At 37.2% G+C, this 25,598-nt stretch overlaps 1 protein-coding gene across 4 annotated transcripts in view; it reads left to right on the top strand.

The window, feature by feature from the left end:
* Positions 1-25,389, top strand: part of LOC114936410 (uncharacterized) — a 74,134-nt gene extending 48,745 nt beyond the window's left edge. For 3 of the 4 annotated variants that reach the window (XM_029309575.2, XM_029309574.2, XM_029309573.2), the window contains exons 2-15: positions 14,542-14,918; positions 15,670-15,882; positions 16,558-16,686; positions 16,859-17,011; positions 17,174-17,509; positions 17,592-17,663; positions 18,065-18,499; positions 18,791-19,341; positions 19,427-19,622; positions 19,698-19,871; positions 20,000-20,236; positions 20,322-20,511; positions 20,591-21,271; positions 21,346-25,389. In XM_029309575.2, the coding sequence (XP_029165408.2) occupies positions 14,589-14,918; positions 15,670-15,882; positions 16,558-16,686; positions 16,859-17,011; positions 17,174-17,509; positions 17,592-17,663; positions 18,065-18,499; positions 18,791-19,341; positions 19,427-19,622; positions 19,698-19,871; positions 20,000-20,236; positions 20,322-20,511; positions 20,591-21,271; positions 21,346-21,569 (3,921 nt within the window). In that variant the 5' untranslated portion in view covers positions 14,542-14,588 and the 3' untranslated portion in view covers positions 21,570-25,389. The remainder of the gene's footprint in view (positions 1-14,541; positions 14,919-15,669; positions 15,883-16,557; positions 16,687-16,858; positions 17,012-17,173; positions 17,510-17,591; positions 17,664-18,064; positions 18,500-18,790; positions 19,342-19,426; positions 19,623-19,697; positions 19,872-19,999; positions 20,237-20,321; positions 20,512-20,590; positions 21,272-21,345) is intronic. The other variant, XM_029309576.2, reaches the window with a different exon arrangement.
* Positions 25,390-25,598: the final 209 nt, after the last annotated feature.

The raw sequence follows: 25,598 nt of genomic DNA, 5'->3' as shown, positions 1-25,598 counted from the left end.
GTATCCGTTTCGAGCTATCGCGCTCTTCAATCTACACGAGTCGTACAAAAGCTCGACCGGAGCAAATATTTCTCCTGTGCACCTCTTCTCCCGACACGGTCAGAAATAAAGCTGTGACACATTTACCGCTCGTGCGCGCTCGGCAGGAAATTTGTCCGGTGATTTTTTTTAAGGATCTCTGCAACGAGCACACGTGGCCAAATTGTGTTTCCGCAATAATAGCGACCGGGGTTGACGTTTATCCAGCGATATGTGTTTCTTTGTCGATTCGCTCCTGGCTTCTTTCAACCTTCGGTTTTTTAGTCGCGCGAAGCGCAGATGATCTCGGAGAGCAGGTGGAGAAATGGTCCTTTCCTTTCTTTTTTTTAGCACTATATATAGCTTCGATAAAACGACAGTATCTGTCAAAAAACTCTACAGCGACTTTTATCGGCCGTAACGCGAGATATTCGAACGACATGCATCGAAGCACCTCGAGACTTCGCCGGTTAACATCTGATTTACTTCGTTCCGTGTAACGCGAGACTATCGCGATATTTCACGTATGTATGCGCTGCCGCAGATGCAGGTGATGATCTGTCTGGCGCTTTATCGTCGAAGTTTACAACTTGCGAATTTGATAGAACACGGTATTATATTTCGAGCGATGTTATATACGGCTCGATCCGCGAAATTATAAATAAGTTTTAAATTTTGCGAAATATTAGATTTTAGATTAGACATGTCAAAGTAATAAGTTATAATGGCGAATAATTTACTTTTGTATCGAAAGAGATTGTGATTTGCACGGTGATGTTTCGCTCAGCAATTATCGATAATTTGCAAGATTGCATTTGCATAGATTGACAGCTGTGTTTTAGCATTTTTAAAATTTTTGTTTACGATGCAAGAGACACGTCACGTTTTCTTCTAGATAAATATTTAGAGACACTCTCAGCATGTCTAATGGAAAACCGTGCATTGTCAGGGAATTTTATAAATCTGGAATTGTCAGGGAAAAGTCAGAAAATTTTATTATTTATTCGGATTTTTTCACATTATTCTACATTTGTTTCAATAATTTGAAATTTTTTATTAAATAAATATAAACTTTTCCTTGACTCTCAACGCTAATTTTCTGTGTTAAAAATCAATTAATCTACAGCGTGTTCGTTAATTTATATTTTCATCGTTGTGTTATTTTATTTTAATGTGTTTAATAAAGATAAAACTAAAAAGTTTGATATAATATAAATAAGAAGACGATTATTTAAATAGTTTATAATGACATGTTTGTTTCGATTATCGTATATAATGCAAATTATATAATTGATTTAAATTTTTGTTTTTTTTTTAACTTTTGAACTTTTTCATTGTTAACAAAAATGTCTCAAGGATTTCATGACTTAACATTTAATTGATTTATCATATAGATATATGCAAATTACATATTTGGAAAAAATACTAAAAAGTCAGGGAAACAATTAATTTCTGGTCTTGGTAAATTTGAAAAAGTCAGGGAATTTTTTTCATCGAGTCTGCTGAACATTCTGAACATTTGCAAACGTTGTTTTAATATCTGCAAAGCATTTTATGTCTTCAGGAATGAAAAATCCAAAAAAGGAAACCAAAAATTCTCCCTTGTTTATTGCATTCTCTCCTTTTTAAGATTGTTTCGTTCACGTAATACGCTCATCACCACATTGCTTTTCCTCTCCTCTCCAGAGTTTCCGGACGCTTCGATTCGCGCGAATATATGTAAATGCAGTCTGTCGATATATCCGAGTTCGCGACCGACCTGTTGGGAAGATATAAAAGAGCCAGCCAATCCTCTCTCTGACGTCTTTTGACTTATACATTGACGTTTACATAGCGACAGACGGTGAATATGATACTGGCATGAGATATTCATCGACGCCGCAGATCGATTTTCATTTCGTCCAGCATCCAGAAAGTATTTTCGCCCTACATATTGGAAACCGGTCCAATATCTCTGAAAGAGTACGTCCTCCTCCCGGAGTCTCGGCGACTCGAGTATCGTCACTCGAGAACAATTTTTACACAGGATAAATCTTCCTCGTCGTATAACGACGAGACAAGAGCTTTTAAGATACAAGGAGACGTTTGTTCGAAATCTATGCTTCATATATTATCTTTATTTATCGCGTCTGCCATTTGTCGGGGAATTCGAAGGGAGATAGATGGGGAGAGAGAGAGATGAAGTCTGTACATATTTTATTGCTCCCCGTGTAACATAGCGCTTCAACATCGTTTGCGCGCTCTTCAAACACAGCAGTAATCTGATCTGATGCTACGTTGCATAGAATAACGAACGCGATGTATTCTCGTTTCGCGTATAACAGACTTGATCGGGGGCGTAAAACTGAAGAAGAGGGGCGCACAACGTTGGGGCACGTTATTAATTTATCATTATGCCGTACGAGACGGGACACGGAATACCGAATTTGGGCAAAAGCGAGCGAGGAATATGTACATCCGCGCAGAGGTTGCGCCCGATATGAACCATCGCGTTTCGCTATTACGCGAGAACACGCGATCGCTTTATTAACGGGATTTAATCACCGGGCTGAGGAAACTTTAGACCGGCACGCCTAAATAATCTTACGGATTATCGCGGAATATCTGTCAAGATATCTGACAAAAGTTACGATATCCCCTTTTTGTACCTTCCCCGGATCGATATTATTATCGTCGATAATTCTCTGAAATTTCATCCTGAAATAACATTTAATAATATTACATTACATTTTCAATTACAGTTTCTATAATATTTTTATTATATTAACTCGATAATATTGAGTTATAACGTACTTTGTAATTCTAGAATTTATTGATATTGCACTTCTCTCTCGCTTATTCGTCAGTTTTTAAATTTTTAAAAATGAATTAGTGTTCAACAAAAATACATTTTTTTTAAATACAAGAGACAAAAAGAGAGAATAATTTAATATAATTTTTTGACGTTTGAATATGATTTTGAAAATTATTTAGAAAAATTATTTTACAATTCACAATTTTAAAAAATTTACAAAAAAAACTGTTTTAAATCCAATGTACTTTATCATGTTAACGTGTTGGAAAAGTTTTTTGTTGCAATCAAAGTTACGTTAGGTCTTTCAACCCTCAAAAGAAATGTGAAAGCTAAAATTAGCATAAAAACTAGGAAATAATTATTCTTTTTTGTATGTGTATGTTTTTTTACACGCAAAGTTAGTTACTGAATTTCTGCTTGAACATTCAGCATGATTACGAGTATTTTTTCTCAACTGTTTTCTAATAAATTAGCCGTTATCTTTCGGCGATGGACACCAGTGTACATCTGGTTGTATCTTGCATTAAGCGGGTCGAGAGTATGGTTTTGTTTTATCCCGTGAGACATAGAGTTTATTCCTGTGTGTTTACGAAACAGGTTAAGCACGGTTGAGCTTTATTAAATTCATTTATGATTTAATTATATCCGCTGATCCCAACGGAGAAGTATATGTATATGCATTAATGATTTTTTGGTTTGGTTCAACGTGTGCGTGCCAAGCACACGAAGAGTAAATTAATCTGACCTCAAATATATATTTTGTTGCTTTCGCGCAATTAAATGCAACATTAATTCTCTCCTATTCGCTCCGACAGTTTAACGATGCAATTTTTACTTTACGAAACTCCGGGACTCCACGACCCGAAAAATTCACATTAATCCCTCGTGACCCAAATGACGGAAAGATCGTCGTTCGACCGAAAGAACTCGAATCCCTTCTCTTACTTTTCAGGAGGTCAACGATTTTTCTATCATTTTGTCTTGTTTTTCTCGAAAAACGCCAAGTCGCCAACTTTTAGCCGTTCTCTCTCTCTCTCGCACGGAATATTCTGTTTAGCCTAAGTTTCCGCATTCCCATGAGACTTCAATCTCCCTTCCTCGTTCTCCTCCTTGATCCTGAGAACGGTGGCACGTCGACCCGGAGGACGGCATTGCTGGCGAGACTTCGCAATATTATTCAAATATATACGTTTCGCTGAAATAACCCGCGATTTTTAACAACGCTGCTCGCCCGCGGAATTATACGCGTCCGATTTTACCATTTGCATATTTAATTCACCGCGTAAACACTCCAGTCCTGCGCGTAATAATTGCGACACGCGGCATAATTAAGATCCATATTTTCGTGCGTAATAAACGTATAAATTATGCGCGCGCGGAACGAGCGAAGTCTATCGAATCGCTTCTCTTATCGCAAGAATGTCGCGATACAGGAGCAGGAGCTCCTCAACGAGCTACGCACGCGAATATTTGTCGCTCGAGCTTGTTCGCGCATTCATGCTGAATTAGCGAAAGCGGAAATTGCGTACACGTGCGTATATACTGAATTTAATGCCGGTTTCCGGACAGACTGCATAAATGACTTGCGAATAAACGAGAGAAAACACAACGTGTTTTAAATGCAATGTATTTTGCATTATAATATTTGTCTGTCTAATAAATAATAAAATACGTGGCTCGTGAATATTATATCCCTCCTTGGAATAAGTAACAAAAAATAAAGCATTTGTTTTCCTTTGAATAAATATGAACATTCATTTGCATGTTTATTATAAAACAATGAAAATGAAACAAAATAAAATAAATTGTTGAAAATTAAGAAAGAAGAAAAATCAAAAAACGAAATTAATTATGCCTTCTTCTAAAAATCCTACGGACGCCCATGCATTCTCTGCTACATTTTGTTGCTGAAAGGCTTCTTCGCTGAGCGTTGAAACAGGATGCTTGTTTCAACATCGAGTCGAAGAAAGAGAAGAAGATTTGCCTTTGCTCCTATTTCTGAAACCATACCGCAAGCAGCATCTGGAGGAATAAAGACTGTGTAAACGTTGCTCTTGTGTACACGAGGCACCAAAAGCGGTTATCGCGACGACACTCGGGGCCTCCGGAAACTCGTTAGAAGCCCACGATGACTCGCCTTCTTATATAGTCGTGATCATTTTGCGGCAGAAAATTTCACAGAAAAATACAGCCGCCTTCTTCTGATATATTAATATATTTATCGACCACCTACCGATCCATTCGTAGACACGGATCGTGCATCAGGTTTGCAGGACAAAGTAGTGCTAATGAGATTAATAATGACGCGATATCTATAATTAGAGCGTTGATTGATGTACGTAATAGTATATTTGTCGTAGGACGGACGCATCATTTCCACTAATAGAGCATGTATTATTATGGAATCACCCATTCTTGGAAGAGCAAAGTTATTTTTCTCTTCGAGGATAGATGTACGTCAGATTTTCCTCGGTCCCAAATTTCTTTTCTTTACGATTCACGCGTTTGCTCATCCCGCATAGGTATACGGAAAAATCTGGTGCGAAAAAGGACATTTTTCGACGTCGATGGCGCCGCGATATTGCTTTTAAATTTAGATCGCAAGGGAATGGATGATACACCGATACGATGAGACGCGCAGCTCCGACGTCTTTTAAAAATTTCAATCTCGATGCACAGGCGCCTCTCTGACGTCATGGTTTAAACATTCAGAAATAACAGCGTCAGCTGACGAAGGGGAGTCTGCGCTGATCATCTTTCACGCGAGAAATGACGAGTATTCTTAATGATTGAAATATTATTGGAGAGTTTACGGTATTTCCTTATCGATCTCGATTCGCGGGATTTTAATCGTTTCTCGTTCACGCGAGCGGAATTCGCATTGCATTTCTGGCGTCGTCGGCGATACTGGCATAGGACAGCATCGATTAATTCCGCGTTTAAGGTCACTGACTCGAGAGATTATTGCTAATAAGCCGCTTCCTCGAGAAAAGAAAGGAGTGAAACACCCGCATCTAATCCGTTGCCAATGAACTTAAAGAGGAGTAGCTATTTCGATACAACGCCCTCGCTTTTTCTTTCGAGATAGAAAATATCACGACGCGGAAATCTATAAAACGCGTAGGCCGGAGATATTCGCCGTAATTGAACCGTAATTGACGGATAAAATCGAAGCGGACGGGCGGTGTTATTAAGTCGCTGCTCGACGAGGTGAGATATGCCGAATAACATCGGCTCACACCTCCCTTATGTTCTCCAGTTATGTACGAGCTATCGATCCTTTTTCGTTCCTCGTGCACTTCCGTTTGAACGCCTTGGCATCGCAGCCAGTCGACGTTCCCTATATTCTATGTCTCGGCGACAACACGCTGCACCTGCAGGCGATGCATTTGCGCCTCTGTTGTGCATACTATGCATCAGCATGGCGCGAGACAAGGTCTCGAACGCCTGATGCGACGTGATAATTAACGGAGGAGCGCGATTAAACAGACGTGAAACCGACGAATGTCAGAGTGTGCGAGGAAATCTTATGGGTCAAACGGTGAATGGTTTTGTTTATATCTCTGCAACGTGAACTTTTCGCCATGTGTGTGCGCACAGTTAAAAAATTTGTGTTATTTAACAGATATCATATTCCAAACAATCCACAGACATTTTTGTGTTAATTTCACATTTAACATAATATGGATATGTTTAATGGAGACACAAATATTGTGTTGATATTTAAACACAAAAAATAATTGCAAAACTTCAAGTAATTTAAAATAAATTTTGTGTAAAATTAACATAATTTTAATGTAATCGCTTGTCACTAATAAAACAGAACATATTTATTGTAAAATTAAAAATAGATGCACATTGTATTATTTTTACATTCTTTTTTCAGTTATTTTAATAATTTAACATTTAAGTTCCATTAACATAACAGAAATATGTTAAATTAACACATGAATGTATTAAATGTTTAATAAAAAAAAAATTTAACGGAGACTGTTTGTAACAAGAGAACACAAATGATAATTACACACTAGATGCATATAATTATCTTGTATTTCGATAATTTTTATCCGGACAAATCTAGAGTCTCAGAAATTCTAGCAGCAGTATACTAAAGAAAGAAAATTATACACTGTGTGTTTGCGATGGAGAATCAAAGAATTCCGACTCTCCTCGACAATCGAACAATTGACATCGCGATATCCGATCGTTGGGCTTTGATAAATATTACTCGTATCGCGACTGTGGCGTATCGTATTAAGGTCGTTGGCGGGGATTCGCAATGCGAAGAGGGTTTTGAATGCACGCGAGGGCGATCGTTTTGCACTTCTGTTGCAATCCAATTGTGGATAAACGCTCGCGAGTTCTGTATTTATTTGCATGGATTCTAAAAAAAAGGATCGTTTGTCATTGGATGCGCTCTTCCGCATTCTACAGCTGTCATTCTTTAAAAAACATGGCTCGTCGTATGACGATTCTCGGTATTCATAGCTCGTGCCTTCAGACTAACTCGTTAAATAAATGATAAATTCAGACGCGAAAGGGAGTACCGCGCGTTACAGTTTTAACGTCTATACTCCTTTACTTTGTAACAAACTTTGGCGAAATTTATTATAAAATCATGACAACTATCTTTATTCACAAGTCAGTTTTGTGTTACTTTTATGGTAACTCGAATCAATTTAGTATGCAAACTTGGCATACCTACTCTACTTTTACTATTAAATTATATTTTTAATATAGAAGATGAGTTTCGGTTGTAGGAATAATAATTTAGTTTGCTGTGGAAATTATAAAAAAAATACATTTTGAAACGATTACTCTTATCCGATTTTAAGATAAATTATATATCTCAATTCACAAGGATTGTTCGTGTTTATAATAATTTTTCTTTTGTTGTTGTATTATTTAATAATTATCTTGAATTTATCGTGATTCTAAATAAGCGCAAGCAAATTTAAAATATTTTTAAAATTGACAAAATTGCATTCGATATACTTTAACTTCTAAAGGAATTTAATTACAAACAAAAAGAGAATTACAGAACTAAATGATTCTGAATCATAGTGCAAACTTTGAGATACCTTTATTGAAATTACATTTCCTGTCAATTGTAAGTTTCAAATGACGATTGCAAAACGAAAGAAAAATTGTTAAAAGCACCTATTAGAAATGATTCTTAAATCTAGATGTATCAATGATTTTTTTTAACTCGGTCGAATTATATTTTTTCAAAATATACATCTATTCTTTTTTTTAAGATTTCGATTACAAACTTTTTTTTTAATACCACAGATAACTACAAAGTGAAAATATATTTTCTGTATTGAAAACTGAGTTCTATTAAAAGGGAGGGTGCCAAGTTTGCGTATAGATATCGGATCGCGTTGTAGCGAATAACGAGCGATATAATGAGCTCATTGCTATATCTTGCTCCGTGTGGACGCATGTAAATGCGGGTATAAACTCAATTGTCTACACCCACCGGATAGCCTTCGCGGTCCGTTGACCGTCTTCGTCGCTCAGAGATGGATCTATAACAGCGTTGTGTCGCCTGTATGAAGTTAGCCCCCCATTTTTCGAATTTTAAAATTTTAAAGGTTGTTCCAGGTTGTTCTAGACTTGTTCTAAATTGTTCCAAAAGATCAAATTTAAAAAATAAAAATTTTCGCGAAAAATGGAAAAAAACGATTTTTTGACCTGGCCCCCCATTTTTCGAAAATCGAACTTTTAAAGGTTGTTCCAGATTGTTCTAGTTGTTCTAAACATTGTTCCAAAGTGATAATTCCCTAAACAAAATATTTCACGAGATATAATAAAAAAATAGTTTCGTGCGCTAAAACAGTATTTTTACGTTTTCGGCTATAGTTATTATCTCTTAAACACCAAACTGTATATTTTAGCTAAAAACGAACAGAACAACCTGGAACAACTCTCAATTTTGCTAGAACATAATTTTAAAGAGTACTTTACTCTTGGAAATAAACATATTTTTGTTGTTTTTTCGTGTTTTTCGACCGATAACGACGTGACAGCGATCCCAAACTATAGAACAATTACGTACTGGCATAGAACAACTTGGAACAACTCTCAGTTTTGCTAGAACATTATTTTAAAGGGTACTTTACTCTTGGAAATAAACACATTTTTTTTGTTTTTTCATCTTTTTTGCCCGCTAAAGTCGCGATAGCGGTCCCAAACTATAGAACAATTACGTACTGGCATAGAACAACTTGGAACAACTCTCAGTTTTGCTGGAACATTATTTTAAAGAGTACTTTACTCTTGGAAATAAACACATTTTTTTTGTTTTTTCATCTTTTTTGCTCGCTAAAGTCGCGATAGCGGTCCCAAACTATAGAACAATTACGTACTGGCATAGAACAACTTGGAACAACTCTCAATTTTGCTAGAACATAATTTTAAAGAGTACTTTACTCTTGGAAATAAACACATTTTTCTTGTTTTTTTGTGTTTTTCGACCGATAACGTCGCGACAGCGGTCCCAAACTATAGAACAATTACCTACTGGCATAGAACAACTTGGAACAACTCTCAGTTTTGCTGGAACATTATTTTAAAGAGTACTTTACTCTTGGAAATAAACACATTTTTTTTGTTTTTTCATCTTTTTTGCCCGCTAAAGTCGCGATAGCGGTCCCAAACTATAGAACAATTACGTACTGGCATAGAACAACTTGGAACAACTCTCAGTTTTGCTGGAACATTATTTTAAAGAGTACTTTACTCTTGGAAATAAACACATTTTTTTTGTTTTTTCATCTTTTTTGCCCGCTAAAGTCGCGATAGCGGTCCCAAACTATAGAACAATTACGTACTGGCATAGAACAACTTGGAACAACTCTCAATTTTGCTAGAACATAATTTTAAAGAGTACTTTACTCTTGGAAATAAACACATTTTTCTTGTTTTTTTGTGTTTTTCGACCGATAACGACGTGACAGCGATCCCAAACTATAGAACAATTACGTACTGGCATAGAACAACTTGGAACAACTCTCAGTTTTGCTAGAACATTATTTTAAAGGGTACTTTACTCTTGGAAATAAACACATTTTTTTTGTTTTTTCATCTTTTTTGCCCGCTAAAGTCGCGATAGCGGTCCCAAACTATAGAACAATTACGTACTGGCATAGAACAACTTGGAACAACTCTCAGTTTTGCTGGAACATTATTTTAAAGAGTACTTTACTCTTGGAAATAAACACATTTTTTTTGTTTTTTCATCTTTTTTGCTCGCTAAAGTCGCGATAGCGGTCCCAAACTATAGAACAATTACGTACTGGCATAGAACAACTTGGAACAACTCTCAGTTTTGCTGGAACATTATTTTAAAGAGTACTTTACTCTTGGAAATAAACACATTTTTTTTGTTTTTTCATCTTTTTTGCTCGCTAAAGTCGCGATAGCGGTCCCAAACTATAGAACAATTACGTACTGGCATAGAACAACTTGGAACAACTCTCAATTTTGCTAGAACATAATTTTAAAGAGTACTTTACTCTTGGAAATAAACACATTTTTCTTGTTTTTTTGTGTTTTTCGACCGATAACGACGTGACAGCGATCCCAAACTATAGAACAATTACGTACTGGCATAGAACAACTTGGAACAACTCTCAGTTTTGCTAGAACATTATTTTAAAGGGTACTTTACTCTTGGAAATAAACACATTTTTTTTGTTTTTTCATCTTTTTTGCCCGCTAAAGTCGCGATAGCGGTCCCAAACTATAGAACAATTACGTACTGGCATAGAACAACTTGGAACAACTCTCAATTTTGCTAGAACATAATTTTAAAGAGTACTTTACTCTTGGAAATAAACACATTTTTCTTGTTTTTTTGTGTTTTTCGACCGATAACGTCGCGACAGCGGTCCCAAACTATAGAACAATTACGTACTGGCATAGAACAACTTGGAACAACTCTCAGTTTTGCTACAACATTATTTTAAAGGGTACTTTACTCTTAGAAATAAACACATTTTTTTTGTTTTTTCATCTTTTTTGCTCGCTAAAGTCGCGATAGCGGTCCCAAACTATAGAACAATTACGTACTGGCATAGAACAACTTGGAACAACTCTCAGTTTTGCTGGAACATTATTTTAAAGAGTACTTTACTCTTGGAAATAAACACATTTTTCTTGTTTTTTTGTGTTTTTCGACCGATAACGACGTGACAGCGATCCCAAACTATAGAACAATTACGTACTGGCATAGAACAACTTGGAACAATTCTCAGTTTTGCTAGAACATTATTTTAAAGGGTACTTTACTCTTAGAAATAAACACATTTTTTTTGTTTTTTCATCTTTTTTGCCCGCTAAAGTCGCGATAGCGGTCCCAAACTATAGAACAATTATGTACTGGCATAGAACAACTTGGAACAACTCTCAATTTTGCTAGAACATAATTTTAAAGAGTACTTTACTCTTGGAAATAAACACATTTTTCTTGTTTTTTTGTGTTTTTCGACCGATAACGTCGCGACAGCGGTCCCAAACTATAGAACAATTACGTACTGGCATAGAACAAGCTTGAAACAACTCTCAGTTTTGCTAAAACATCATTTTAAAGGGTACTTTACTCTTGGAAATGAACACATTTTTTTTTGTTTTTTCATCTTTTTCGCCCGCTAAAGTCGCGACAGCGATCGTAAACTATAGAACAGTTACGTACTGGCATAGAACAACTTGGAACAACTCTCAATTTTACTAGAACATGTTTATTTCCAAGAGTAAAGTACTCTTTAAAATTATGTTCTAGCAAAATTGAGAGTTGTTCCAAGTTGTTCTATGCCAGTACGTAATTGTTCTATAGTTTGGGACCGCTATCGCGACTTTAGCGGGCAAAAAAGATGAAAAAACCAAAAAAATGTGTTTATTTCCAAGAGTAAAGTACCCTTTAAAATGATGTTCTAGCAAAACTGAGTTGTTCCAAGTTGTTCTATGCCAGTATGTAATTGTTCTATAGTTTGGGATCGCTGTCACGTCGTTATCGGTCGAAAAACACGAAAAAACAACAAAAATATGTTTATTTCCAAGAGTAAAGTACTCTTTAAAATTATGTTCTAGCAAAATTGAGAGTTGTTCCAGGTTGTTCTGTTCGTTTTTAGCTAAAATATACAGTTTGGTGTTTAAGAGATAATAACTATAGCCGAAAACGTAAAAATACTGTTTTAGCGCACGAAACTATTTTTTTATTATATCTCGTGAAATATTTTGTTTAGGGAATTATCACTTTGGAACAATGTTTAGAACAACTAGAACAATCTGGAACAACCTTTAAAAGTTCGATTTTCGAAAAATGGGGGGCCAGGTCAAAAAATCGTTTTTTTCCATTTTTCGCGAAAATTTTTATTTTTTAAATTTGATCTTTTGGAACAATTTAGAACAAGTCTAGAACAACCTGGAACAACCTTTAAAATTTTAAAATTCGAAAAATGGGGGGCTAACTTCATACAGGCCGTTGTGTCGCCCTCGTTTTCATCAACGCGTTTAATCCGTGACTCGAACTCTCATACGAAACGTGACTTGGATCAAGCGTGACCGCGCATCATTCCTGGTCCTTGAAATCGGTTCGCCTTTGTATAAATATATCCATATCTTCGGAGGTATAATAATACGGTTCCATCAATCTTTTATTTCCATCATCTATCGATACCTAAAAATACAACGATAATTCGATTTATTCCTATATATACGACCTCGAAGAACGTCGTTCTTCGCGAACGCGATTCAACGCAAACTTTTTGTTATCGCGACGATCCAATTCTCGCTCCGATCGGAGCATTTAAAAGTCGGATAAAATACCGCGCGATTAAACACAGGCACAGACGATGAGCGTGTCCTCGTTTCGATTAATTCACTCGATTTGCTCCGGGACTCGAATGACGCAATCGAAAAGAATCGCAGAGTCGGACCGCGAAATTATTCGAGTGTATCTAAAACGCGTTTTGCAACAGATGTTATCTGTCGAAATAAAACGAGCTTCGATCGAAACACCACGCACGTTTCGGCCATTCGAGGGGAGGATGTAGCGACGTTTTCGATGAAATTGTGGACTCCCCCCGACGATTTTGTTATTCGCGATGAACAAGAATCCAACAGCTTAAACTGTCAACTCCTCATTGGCCGATCGCGCCAATTAATGAAACGGTGCCTCTCGACGAAACGAGCAATAAAAGGAAATAAAAAGTACAATGGAGGCGTTTATTGGCTATCATTGGATACTATTGGATGCGTCTGCTCTCCCGGTTACGAAAATGTTCCATTAGTCTCTTGGGCTGAACAAACCTAAACAGACGTCGAAACGGGAACATCGACTTGTACAATTATCATTCTGGTCTGGTTCAATGATCGATATGATATATGTCATTTGATTGTGCTGTATTTATTTCGGGTATCGTTTAGATACCGCCTGTTTTTGGATAAGGAATATATCATGTTTTTCCTCGCGAGAGATGATTAGTTTATCTAACAGTTATATCGTATTTTACAGCATAACATATATTATATAATCGGTTTCAGGATGTATACTTCTGGGAAAAATCTTGAAAACTCAGTATTTTCAGGGAATTTTGTTTTAAAAAAATCAGGGAATTCTTATGGAATTTGATTCAGGGCATTTTTTTTTTAATTGCCCTTTTGTTGATGAATTTTACTCTTATTTAGCACTTAAGAAACATGTCTAACTAGTCTAACATATCTCTACGATATTTAAGTTTTTATTTAAATTTTGTGCTTTTTTTATTGACAATCTATTTCAGTATCAAGATCTTATGTAAGTTTTATAATATATAAATAAAGTACTCCTTATTTATTTAATTTAAATAATTTAATTTTTTAAGACGTTTATAATAAATTATTTTTATTTTCTATCTTTATTTTATATTATATTCTTCCATATATTTTTAGCGTTTAGATATAATGATATATCACACTTTGCTATTGTCCAAATTAATTTTGCAATTAATAAATTAATATTAAATGCTAGAAAAACTGTGCTCTTGATAACTTTCCAATCCATATGACTAGAAAACATTAAAACGCATATACGATAAAGGAAGTTTTAAAAAGCCATATCTACAAATTATTTTATTCTATCTGAAATTTTAAACGAAAATACCGGGAAGATTAGACAATTCGCAGGGAATTTTTTTTACAAAATTTCAGTGGATATCTTGGTTTTACCATATTGAAGAATTGAAAATAATCAAAAATAATCAATTCCTTCTCTCTCGATCAAACTGGCAATGATATTTATTTCGAAATCACAACGTTTCAACCATTATATTTGGTCCATATCAAGTGATATGGTACAAGTTAAAAACTTGTCTGTCTGGTATGACGTGTATTAATTCGAGATAAGTTCGCTTTTATGATTATAACGAACCATATCACTTGATAAGGTCCAAATATAATGGTCGAGACGTTGTATTTTCTAAACAAATATCATTTCCAGTTTGGTCGAGAGATCTTCCACATCTACTCTATAATCAAAAATATTTTTTTATTATTTACAAAAGATTAATAACAACAGTGTGCTCGATCTTTTCCCATCATAAGAACCGAGAGTAATGCATCTTTTTTTAATAACGCGTTCTCATTTGATCAATCTTAATTAATCATGCGGAATAATTATTACGACAGTGATACGGTTCGATAGTTATTTTGACGATCGATGAACGGACGTTTACAATCTGTTGCAGGCGTAACAGCATGGTATGATATCAGCGACTGACGATTTCCCGAAAACATGAAGAAGCATCGTTACATCCTTGCGTGCGTCCTACTCCTGTTGCCTCTGGCATGGAGTTTCGGCCTGGAAGATGACCTGGTCTTCGAGGAGGTTGGAGGCGAGGACAATGACAATGACAGCTTGCTTGTCGGACCAGCTCTGATAAATCATGCGACTCACGGTCGATCCGATCGTTACGAGCATAGATCGTCGTCCAGGGATAGCAGGACTCAGCCCTCTCGGGTCGAAAGAGCATGGGGCGTGTCAGATTCCGTCGTCCCAGTTGGCCATGTTTTCAGGATGAAAATACCGCGGCAGGCTTTTTCGGGAGATGTGGATTTTTACGAGGTAAGTCGGTGACGTGAATGGCAATTTATTTCTTCGAGTCCGTTCTTGAAACGCAACCGGAAAACTATCCGTGACCAGCGGTCTTATATTATGAACAAGTTTTTCCCGTGCGATGAGAACAAAATGCAGGTAGCCGAGGAAAAAAAATTGAAATTTTAACTGTGCGCAAATTTATTCAAAAATAAAGATATATGCGCTGTTTTACTTAGATTACATTAAAATTAAGTAATTAATAATTATATTTTGTAGAAGAATTTCTCTTTGTCCGTATAAAGAAACAAATCTTCAAGTATTCCTATCTGCGCGAAATAAAAGTCGCGTAAATAATAGAACTTAGATGGCCCTTCTTTCGCATTTATCGAACTTCGTCAAGTATGCCGTCAAGTGCAACGAGATGCCCGCTGAGTGCTATTGATTCACTTATCCTCACACACATTTGTCATGTTCTTCCTTCCCCGAGTTCGGCCTGAGACGCGGCGTCTTCCGTTGAATCCATATTTGCGATTCAATTTGCTCCTCCCCGCCACCGGAAATCCTTCTTAGGTTGAATGGCCCTAGTCTTCCCTTTGTCCTCGGAAATTATTCTAGCCCTCATACTCCGTTGTGCAAAAAACAAACCGAGCCAAGCGAGCTTCTCGTATATTCAATATGATACAACTAAAAAGTAATCATTTTTTTCACGAGGAATAATAATAGCAAAAATTATACATATTTACATATTAATATACATATATGTTAAAAATATTCGCAGGTTCGCAGAACTAATGATCGCGATCGTTTTCCAAAATGGATGCACTGGGACGAGGCGGCGGCCACTCTTCTGGGTGTCCCGTTAAAAGAAGACACTGGCAATTATCACCTAACTGTCACGGCTTTTGGTAAGCATGGTGACACCGCCAAGGATCAGTTCGTTGTGCAAGTAGTATCCGAGAAACTGGATGAGGTCAAGCACAAGGACGGCACGGTAAGTGAGAACGTTAATTCGGTAACGAGAACCGCGAACGCCATGAGAGGGAATCGTTAACTGAGAAAACGTTTCGCTGGCATCGTTTCAAGTTTCTTATCCAAGTCAAACAACAGGTTTCCGTTATTTGCTATACACGCCTGCCATTTTCGCTAATGAATAATATAGCTCAAGGATGAAAAGGTACATAAGAGGAATCGACTTTGGCGAAATTATTAACGAGATATTTCCATTTTCCATTTTGTGTCTGCAACATCGATGAAATAAAATAACGCTAAAAATGTTTAAAACATTCAATCTGTATATGGAAAAAAAAAAATAGAAATACGCTGTGTTTTCTAGTACATAATTCAATCTCGCTCGATAAAATCCGCGTTTGATAAATTTACAGCGGAATTTAGAGCAGTTTCTGTATCGTGATATAAATCTGTCGCAACGACTCTCGCATCGTCACGTTGCGTTTAAATGTAAAGAAATTACTCTCGCGGACTCCCGTCAACTGATTGACGTCAATTGATATTACCGCGTGCGTAACGCATCGTGTATGACAGCGCAATTGTACATCGCCACCGTACACATATTTTGGTCGGCGATCTCGATCTTTGAAACTTTGCGTGCTGGTAGGCGTAACGAACAAAAGCGACTGATGGAAACGGGACGATTCTATAATTGCAGACGCATTGCGACGACGGAGAGGAACAGACGGTTCTCATGATACTACTGGATGCAGTAATAGAGAAATTATCGCCTATCGTCAAGACGAACGCCATCGAAAATCTCGCGGGATTTTTAGGAATGCACACGGTAATTGATTGTCACCTTTGCATTTTATTTTTAGAAAAATAATGCAATGTATTTTCGAGAATTAAAATAAATAGGTCTTCTTATATATATGTTTATTCACTTTTTGTTGATTTTTTTTTATCTTTCGTTATATTTTACTGTACAGTTTACTTATTTTTATGTTCTGTTCTAGAGCGCATTTTCGATGCATTCTCAAAATATAAAGGCGCCGGATTTCATTTTTATGAAAACCTCCAGTATTCTGGGTTCCTCCAGTATTCTCTCCGGACCTGGAAATATTAAACCTAACAAACATAAAAAGAATCATTTGGCTATCCAGTGGCAGGTGAGATTCTGATATACTTAATTAACCAATCTTGTTTGATAATTTTTTATATCATATATATTTGCACTGACTTATCAATCAATATTTACGGCATCTCATCCGATAAAGTAAGCTTTGCGTGAAACAAATTTGTCGAGCAACAGGATATATTTGTGCACGTAGGTCGGCTGTAACGGCCAACTGTGGAAGCATCAGGCGCAATTGATAAGACAACTGCGGGAGCAAGCGGTGGACGGCACTTTAGCGGAAGTTCTGCAGTTACCTGTGATATCTTGGCGCGTGAGGATAGACTCGAGCCCTTCCTTGAGGAACAGGCGAGAAGTTGGCTCCGGCGACTACGACGACGATTACGATGAAGAATACGAGGACAAATATTACGAGGAAAATTACGACGAAGAGGACGAGGACTCGCAAGTACAGCCTACTTACATGCCGGATGTCAAAATCCCGGAACATCCGCACAGGCATCATCATGGTGAGGAGACGATCGATTGGAAGGTGAGTTGCTGTCGCACAAGAATCGTACAGGAATAGAATGTCGAATTGCAAATATCTCTCGTTTATATGTCGTTTCTTGTAGAGCGAAGACGTCGACGAAGAAGAGATAATACCGAGAATGAGGCAAAGCGAGCTGGAAAACAAAACTATCACGGTGAGTGGAATTATACACGATCGCGTGATTCCTTCCTCGTCGATGATTATATTTGAATTGGAAAACAACTTACAATTTCAATACGGTTTCTATGAAAATTCCTATTTCTGTCCGCCTTTTTTCGCCATGCCATATCGCTTACGGGGGACTCATTGCGCTTGAAAAAATTAGAATAGCTATTGGGTTTTAATGCTAACCTATTTTCTTCGTCTCTCGCAAACTGTATACTTATTCGGATCTACGTTTTAAAGTGCACTGTACAGAGATTGTGTCACGAGAGTCTTCGCAAAACAGAAGTCTGATACTTTGTTCTTTACTTGTACATCTACTTCTCGTTTCTTCGTAACTAACCATTCGTTTTTTTTTCGTGCCATACATCGCATCTACTAACGATTTCGCAGACAACAACCACTGAACTTACTACATCATCACCATCAACAACTACTTCCACCACTACCACGACGACAAGTACAACCACCACCCAAGTCGCGCCAACGACCGTACCTACTACTGCTAGTAGCACTACAACGACTACGGCATCAGCCGATATAACAACAACAACAACAACAACAGCTAGCATCTCCACTGCTGTAGATCCATCGATAGAATCTCCGAGATCGGAAACCACGAACGAGGAATCGTCGACGGAAACGAAGCATGTGGACCGTGTTGAACCTGTTACCATTTTACCGACAGCTCCTTCAGAAATCACTACGACTCCTCTTCTTACAACCACTCCTCTGTCTCTTAGCACAGCGGCTACCAGCCAGACTACCGTACCCGACAGAGTCGAGACGGAGATCGTCATCGGTATCAATAACGTTACGACGGAAGAGGTAATGCTTACGTGCTTTAGCGCTTTCTCATTTGTATTATAGTTCCATGCCGCTCTATACACACACCAACTTCTTCGTACGCATATCGTGCCAATTTGTCAAACTGTCGCTTTGCCGAGATAAATTATTATTCTCTGATAAGAACGTCATCCGTTATTAACGATGTATTTAATAACGGTTTAAACTCCTATCGTAATTATGCAAATTTCTCTATCGCATAGAACCATTACTCCACTCCTCCCAATTGCAGCGAGCGTTCTGCATTTTGATGTACGATCTTTTCTCGCCTAGCCGGAACAAACCACGACTTCGATGAAAGAACCATCGACCACCTTACCAACACCGATGGTAATCACGGACGTTAGTATTACTACTCCTTCGTCTGTAGTAACGAATGTTAGCACCACTATTACTACCACTACCACGCCTGTGAGCGTAATCAATGCCACAACTACAACTACCGATGCAATATCGTCGACTCCGGAGCTTCGAACGACGTTGAGCACGATACCGTCTAGTACCAGCACGACTACCACCACGACTACCACCACCACCGCAGCTCCTACTACTACCACCACGACGACGACGACGACAGCGAAGACTACTACGGAAAGTATCGAGTACGGTCCGGTCAACTCCCCACCGAGACGCGACAAGAGATTGAAGAAGATTCCGGTAACCGCAGGCAAACCGTTGAGTTATGTTATACCGGCCAACACCTTCGCCGATAGCGAAGATGGCGACACAAGGAAACTGAAATTGAGTCTGTACTGGCACGGTGCACCGCTCAAAACGACCCATTGGCTTCAGTTCAATCATCATTTGCAGAAAATTTATGGCCTGTAAGCTGACACTAGACCATCTATCTATTTTTTATTCTTAAAATGGAATAAGATAGATTTTTTATTGAATTTTTTTTTTAAACAGGCCTCTCGAGAAAGATATATCTACTTGGAATTACGAATTAGTTGCCACGGACAGCGAAGGCGCCAATGTTTCTGATAGTCTCGACATTCATGTTCAGCAGCATAAATCAAGTCGAAGCGTCAATCATGAATTCACAATTTACTTGAGGATCGACAAACGAAATGAATTCCCAACAGACGTCGATTGGGAAAGCAAAGTACGTATTTTATAAAGTATTTTTTATTCTTTCTCTCTTTCATTTACTTATTCATTTGTTTTTAATTAATTATAGGTGATCCATAACCTGGCTGAGGTTTACGGAGGCAATACTCAGTTCGAAAACATTACAGTTCGTTCTATTGAGATTAATACTTCCGATCGTGAACAAGTTATTTTTACATGGACTAATGATAATGTTCCAAGGAGCAGTGACTGTCCAAAAAAAGATATAAATGATTTATGGCGCGTAAGTAATTATTATATCATCTCTATTTTATGTAACAAAATTTTATAAGTTTTCAAACAGACTTTAACAAATTTTAAAAACGATATATATTTGTACAAATTTTAAAAACGATATATATTTGTCATCAGGTGCTCGTTGATACTAACGGAGATCCATCGTCGACTCTAAGAAAAGTTTTCGCTCCAGAAATTACAATTAAGCGTGTCGTATTCCAAGGTATTGGGCAATGCGAGGACATGAATCGTCCCGAAGAACCAAAAGTCTCTACCGAAGAGCCAAAAACTAATTATCCCCCTGTACCGAGGAATCAAGTGGACCATGTTAATGCAACAGTTGGGCAGTTGCTTGTATTTAAAGTGCCAGAAGTACGCGTTTTATTAACTCTTATTATTATTAAATTATATTTATATATAAATATATTTAATTATTTTTTAAAATATATTTTTGCAGGACACTTTCTTCGATTTCGAGGATGGATCATCGCGAAACATGAAGATGTCTCTTTTGACCATCGATCGAACAGCTATTCCGTCTCACGAGTGGCTGCAGTTCGACAGTAAGAATCAAGAATTTTACGGTGTTCCAATGCGCACCGATATCGGCCGCAAGGAATATCAGTTGGTTGTCACTGATAAAGAGGGTAGGTTTTATATAATTTTAATCTTTAAAAGAAAAAAATACATTGAATAATACTGAATAATTAAAAACTGTCATTGTAGGTGCGAGCAGCACAGATGGACTGGTCGTTGTCGTTCATCCGGCGACGCCCATGGCTCATACGGTGGAATTCTCGATGACATTAGATATTCCTTACGATTCCTTCGCGCATTCCGCGCTTCAGAAGCGTAACTTCATTGAGAAGCTGCGAGATCTTTACGGAGACAGGGACACGACTGCTATCTCGCTGCACAGCATCTCGAATGGTAGCACCGTGATCACGTGGCATAACAGAACTTTGCCTACATCGTATTGCGCCCACGAGGAGGTCAATAGATTACGATCCGTACTGGTGAAGAGCGACAACGATCGACGTTCCGTAACGGACGAAGTGTTGGACGTGATGGGTCAGAAATTCCCTGTAAAACAGATTACGGTGATCCCGATGGGGATCTGTCTCGGTGAATTAACTGGCGTGCATTCGCCAGATAGCTATGTACCACCGGTGGACGATTCTACGTCGGTCGGCGCGTTCCACGACGATTACCTTCTCACTTTTGTCCTGCCGGCGATTATTATCGCCATTATGCTCATCCTAGCGGGAATCATTGCGTGCGTTCTGCACAGGCGAAGACGCAGCGGAAAGATGAGCGTCAGCGAGCAGGACGACGAGCGACAGAGTTTTCGCAGTAAAGGAATTCCCGTGATTTTCCAGGACGAATTGGAAGAAAAGCCGGATCCTGGTAATGACAATTAATTAGTGTCATAATAAAAATATATTGATATTATCAGTCTTTTATAATGATATTTATTTCAGGCAATAAATCGCCTGTCATCTTGAAAGAGGAAAAGCCACCTCTTCCACCACCGGAGTATCAGAAAGCTGAGGACGGGGCCGACGTACCGATGCTATCGAAGGAGAACTCCGAGGAACCATATCAACCACCGCCACCGTTTGCCACGAATCGCGACACCAATCGGCAAAATCGTCCTAAGCCTACTCCTACGTACAGAAAACCGCCCCCTTACGTGCCTCCCTAACAAAATACGGTACACTCACCTACGCGCAAATATATGTTAGCAATGCTCGGAGACTCACCGATACATAAGCAAAACCAAATCAATTATAAAAAGCAATCTCGAATTGGCGACGATGACATGAATGACGATCGTGGGATGTTAAATGTGTATAGCGACGTTTGAAAGAAAGCCCTTCCATTCATCCGGTAACGACAATATATATACTGCTTAGCGAGACGTGAATGAAGAAGAGAAGACTCTTCCGAGAATTTTCTCCGAGAACCTACATGCATTTTTACTTATTTTATATATATCTACTACATACAACGGCACGTCTCATTGTTGATCGATAACGCATTCGAAAAAGACTTTGAGTCGATGTTTAATCGACATTTTCTCTTTCTCTCACTTTCTCTCTCTCTCGCTTTCTCAATTGTCTATATTTCACGCGAAAGAAAAAGAAAAGATTTTCTAGGAAGTATGGGAATACAAATCACGTGTTGCCTTTCGTAAAGAATTCAATCGTAGGGAAGGATCCACTGCTCCGAACTCGATACGCGAATTTAGTTTAGAGGTCGTTGTAGAATCGAGAGACAACGGTAGAGTAAACGTAACTTTATTCGACTTTGTAGTATTCGAGACAGCAACGATACTCGTAAATATTTCAATAATCAGTGCCATTTATTAAGCAATAAGGGTATCCGACTGTGAATAACACAGCACGTATATAATTACGGTTCTACGGATTTATTGCAATTACTGTTTACACAAAGTCTCCAGGTACCAAGAAACGGGCGGATTTAACGAAATACATTATATTACGTACCCTACAACGTATGACACTGCCAGAACGACAAATGCACGATACATCGCCAAGCGAACCGGTTTTTATGATACAATAGTTTATTCGAATTTTTTTATATTATTTTCAAACATTTAGATTTTTATATTAATTTGTGGCGAACTAAACAAAACGAAATTAAATAGCAGTATCGTAAACTGGTTCACTTTGCGATCGCCTTTTACTTAAGGATAAAATATATTGGAGAGAATTGAAATGTTTTTGAGACATTAAATTTAAAGGAATGATTATGATATACAATGCAATATGCCATTGCAAAATGACAGCAAATGCTTCCATGGGCACAGTAGGCCATGCAAATAACTTATCTAAGATAAGAAAAAACTGATTATAATAATATATATATAAATATATAAATAACGTATACATATTTACATATTGTATCTATATTTGTGCCGTTCGATAGAGACATGAGAGTCTGCGGTTATTTGAAGAGCGTAATTTAAACTGCCAGACCAATCAAGTTATTTGCATTTATTTCTCGTTGTCAGAGGAAGATTCATTTTTGTTTGTTTCACGCATAATTTAACGCACTTTAAAAACTTTTATGATTTAAGAACCTAATCGCAACATATATATATATATATATTTTTATTATTTTCCTAAAACCTGTTCACAAACACATATGAGTTAGCATCGAAGGATTAACTCAGAAACGAAAACATGCACGTATATAAAAATGAGACTAATTTAATTTAGATTTTACATAGTTACCAAGCCAAAAAATAATTAATATTTAAAAAGAGAGGGGAGTATAAAATAAAAATAAGGATGTATTTGTAAACTGCGAAGAGAGAGCGTGGCTCGCACTCTTTAGGGCGCATTTTTTTATAATGGTTTTTATAATTTTTTAATCGCTGCGCAACTAGACATACGCAAAATATCATCGTTTGTATGTATGTCCAGTGCGACGAAAGAGTGCGGGGTATCGTGTGAGTACGTATGTAGCCGTTTCTTCAATACCTCGATAGTTTCCTGATATTTTTGAAAGGAAATACGAGAAACGCAAAAAAAAATGAAAAAAGAATTTCGTATTGCGTTCCGAATTTGGAGGCTCCGTTTATCGACACGAACGATAAATGGATCGACGAATTTTCGGACGCATGTATTTACTGGTATGAATGCTGACAATTTAATACGTATGTAAGATGCTAAGAGAATGTTTCATATACAAAGGCTACGTAAAAAATTACGGTATAATATATTAACTATTAATTCATATCCTTATAACGTAGAAGATTTAAGTATATACTGAATGCATGGATAACTCGTGAGAAATCGCAACTCACAGATTTATTTTCTTCTTTCTTTCGCGAGCAAACCTATATATCTCAAAACTTTATGGTTGAATTTCTCTATAATCTTCACGACAAAGCGCGAGGCTTGTTAAATATTAATTGAATGATTCAGCTACTTCACATGCTCGCGAAAGATAGAATCGGTGAATTGTTTGTAAACTAGTGAATCCTTTTCATCGTTCGCGCATCTTGTTTATCGCAGAATCTTTTAGAAGGAGAAAAGAGATTGCGATTGTCGCCCGTACGTGATTGCTTTTGACGTTTTATATCGAATTAATACACACATATATATAAGTACGTTTTCTTATTATTTTTTACGAATATATATAAATATCTTGTATGTTGAATTCTTTATTTTAAGACTCGAATATAACAATTATGTTATCGTAGAATGGAATTATTCTATAATTGTGATATTTCTTTGTGTGCGATTTTCGTTGAAAGAATAAATACGAATTTATATATTGTAATGGGATATAAAAATTCCAGCAGATAATTATCTATTGTCAAGTTTTATGGAATAAAAACTTTATTGTCGACGACACTGGACCTTTATTTATTATTTCAAACGAAATCGCATCACAGAGTAATAATGTAGTGGTCGATGAATGAGAAATAACAACACTACTTACGTAGTATACAATATTTGAGAGTTTTATTAGTGCGAATCGACAGATTCGATAATCACGTTGTACACACCAGAAACGCGACGCATCATAAACGGTCAGGAAGAAATTTATATTCCGTTTGTGTGTGTGATCTGCGGTAAACAAGCATAACTCATATCATGCTTCTAATCATATCATTGCTCTATGCGTATCCCTTAAGCGCTACAATTGTGTTACTTGTGAAAATAATGATAATGTATGATAAGCATGTACGATATTTATACGAACTGAAAGGAACAAAAAGGAATGCTAGGGAAAAAAAAGAAATTGAATTTCAAAGAGAGCATATTTGCTAGCGGCGACTTTTCTGGCCTGTGTGTGAAAATGGTTCGAAAGTATTTTATAATTGTATGTAAAAAATGAGGGCCGACAATTTGTGAAGCTAATGTGACCATGACTTTCGTATATGGCCGCTTTCTGAGAGATCGGGCTAAGACGGCAAAGACGAAGTAAAAGTTCCATTAGAGAAAAATTAGGGACGAGGGGAAGATAAGGAGAGAGCTATCTCGCATCGCCCATACGAATACATGTGTTATATACATAGTTATATATATATATATATATACACACCTAAGAATAAGAGCATATTGACTGGGATTTTCAGATTATTTTTATTCGCTGTAAGAGCGCTTCGATATACCAAGTGAAACGTTTGCGTTGATGTATTCGCGAAAACGCGGGATGGAGCGGCTTTCGTACTTGCTTCTCCGCTGAATAACGAAAAGCCATCGACACGTATTTCTTAAGTTCGTGCTAAGTAAGTAAAACATATCTCGAAGGAGAGAGAAAATAAAAAGAGAGGAGAAAGGAACTCGCGAAAAAAGAGGAACAGCCTCGAAATAAATGCGCGCGCGATTACTTTGAGATCATGTAACGGTGTAATCGATGAAAAAAAAGTATATCGAATTAATGATAATATACATATACAGATATCTCTCTCTCTTTCTCTGAGAGACAAGTACTATATACTAAACACGTGTAAAGTTAAGAGTTAATAAAACCATTTTAGGATACACGACGCGTATCAATCTCTGCGCTCGCTCACTCTCCAGAAATATTAATGTCGTCATTTCTCCTGAGATCCAGCAATTACGAACTTATATGTCATTCACGAATGTTTAAGCAATTTAATCACGCGATGAACATTAATTTCGTTGGATCACGTGCTTAACGACAAGGTACGACTTTAAACAGTAATGTTTCATTAAAATTTTCGAATTCT

The sequence above is a fragment of the Nylanderia fulva genome, unplaced genomic scaffold (genome assembly GCF_048542155.1).
Source record: "Nylanderia fulva isolate GAGA-0341 unplaced genomic scaffold, ASM4854215v1 Scaffold40, whole genome shotgun sequence".
NCBI lineage: Eukaryota > Metazoa > Arthropoda > Insecta > Hymenoptera > Formicidae > Nylanderia > Nylanderia fulva.
This window is presented reverse-complemented; position numbering and strand designations above follow the sequence as displayed.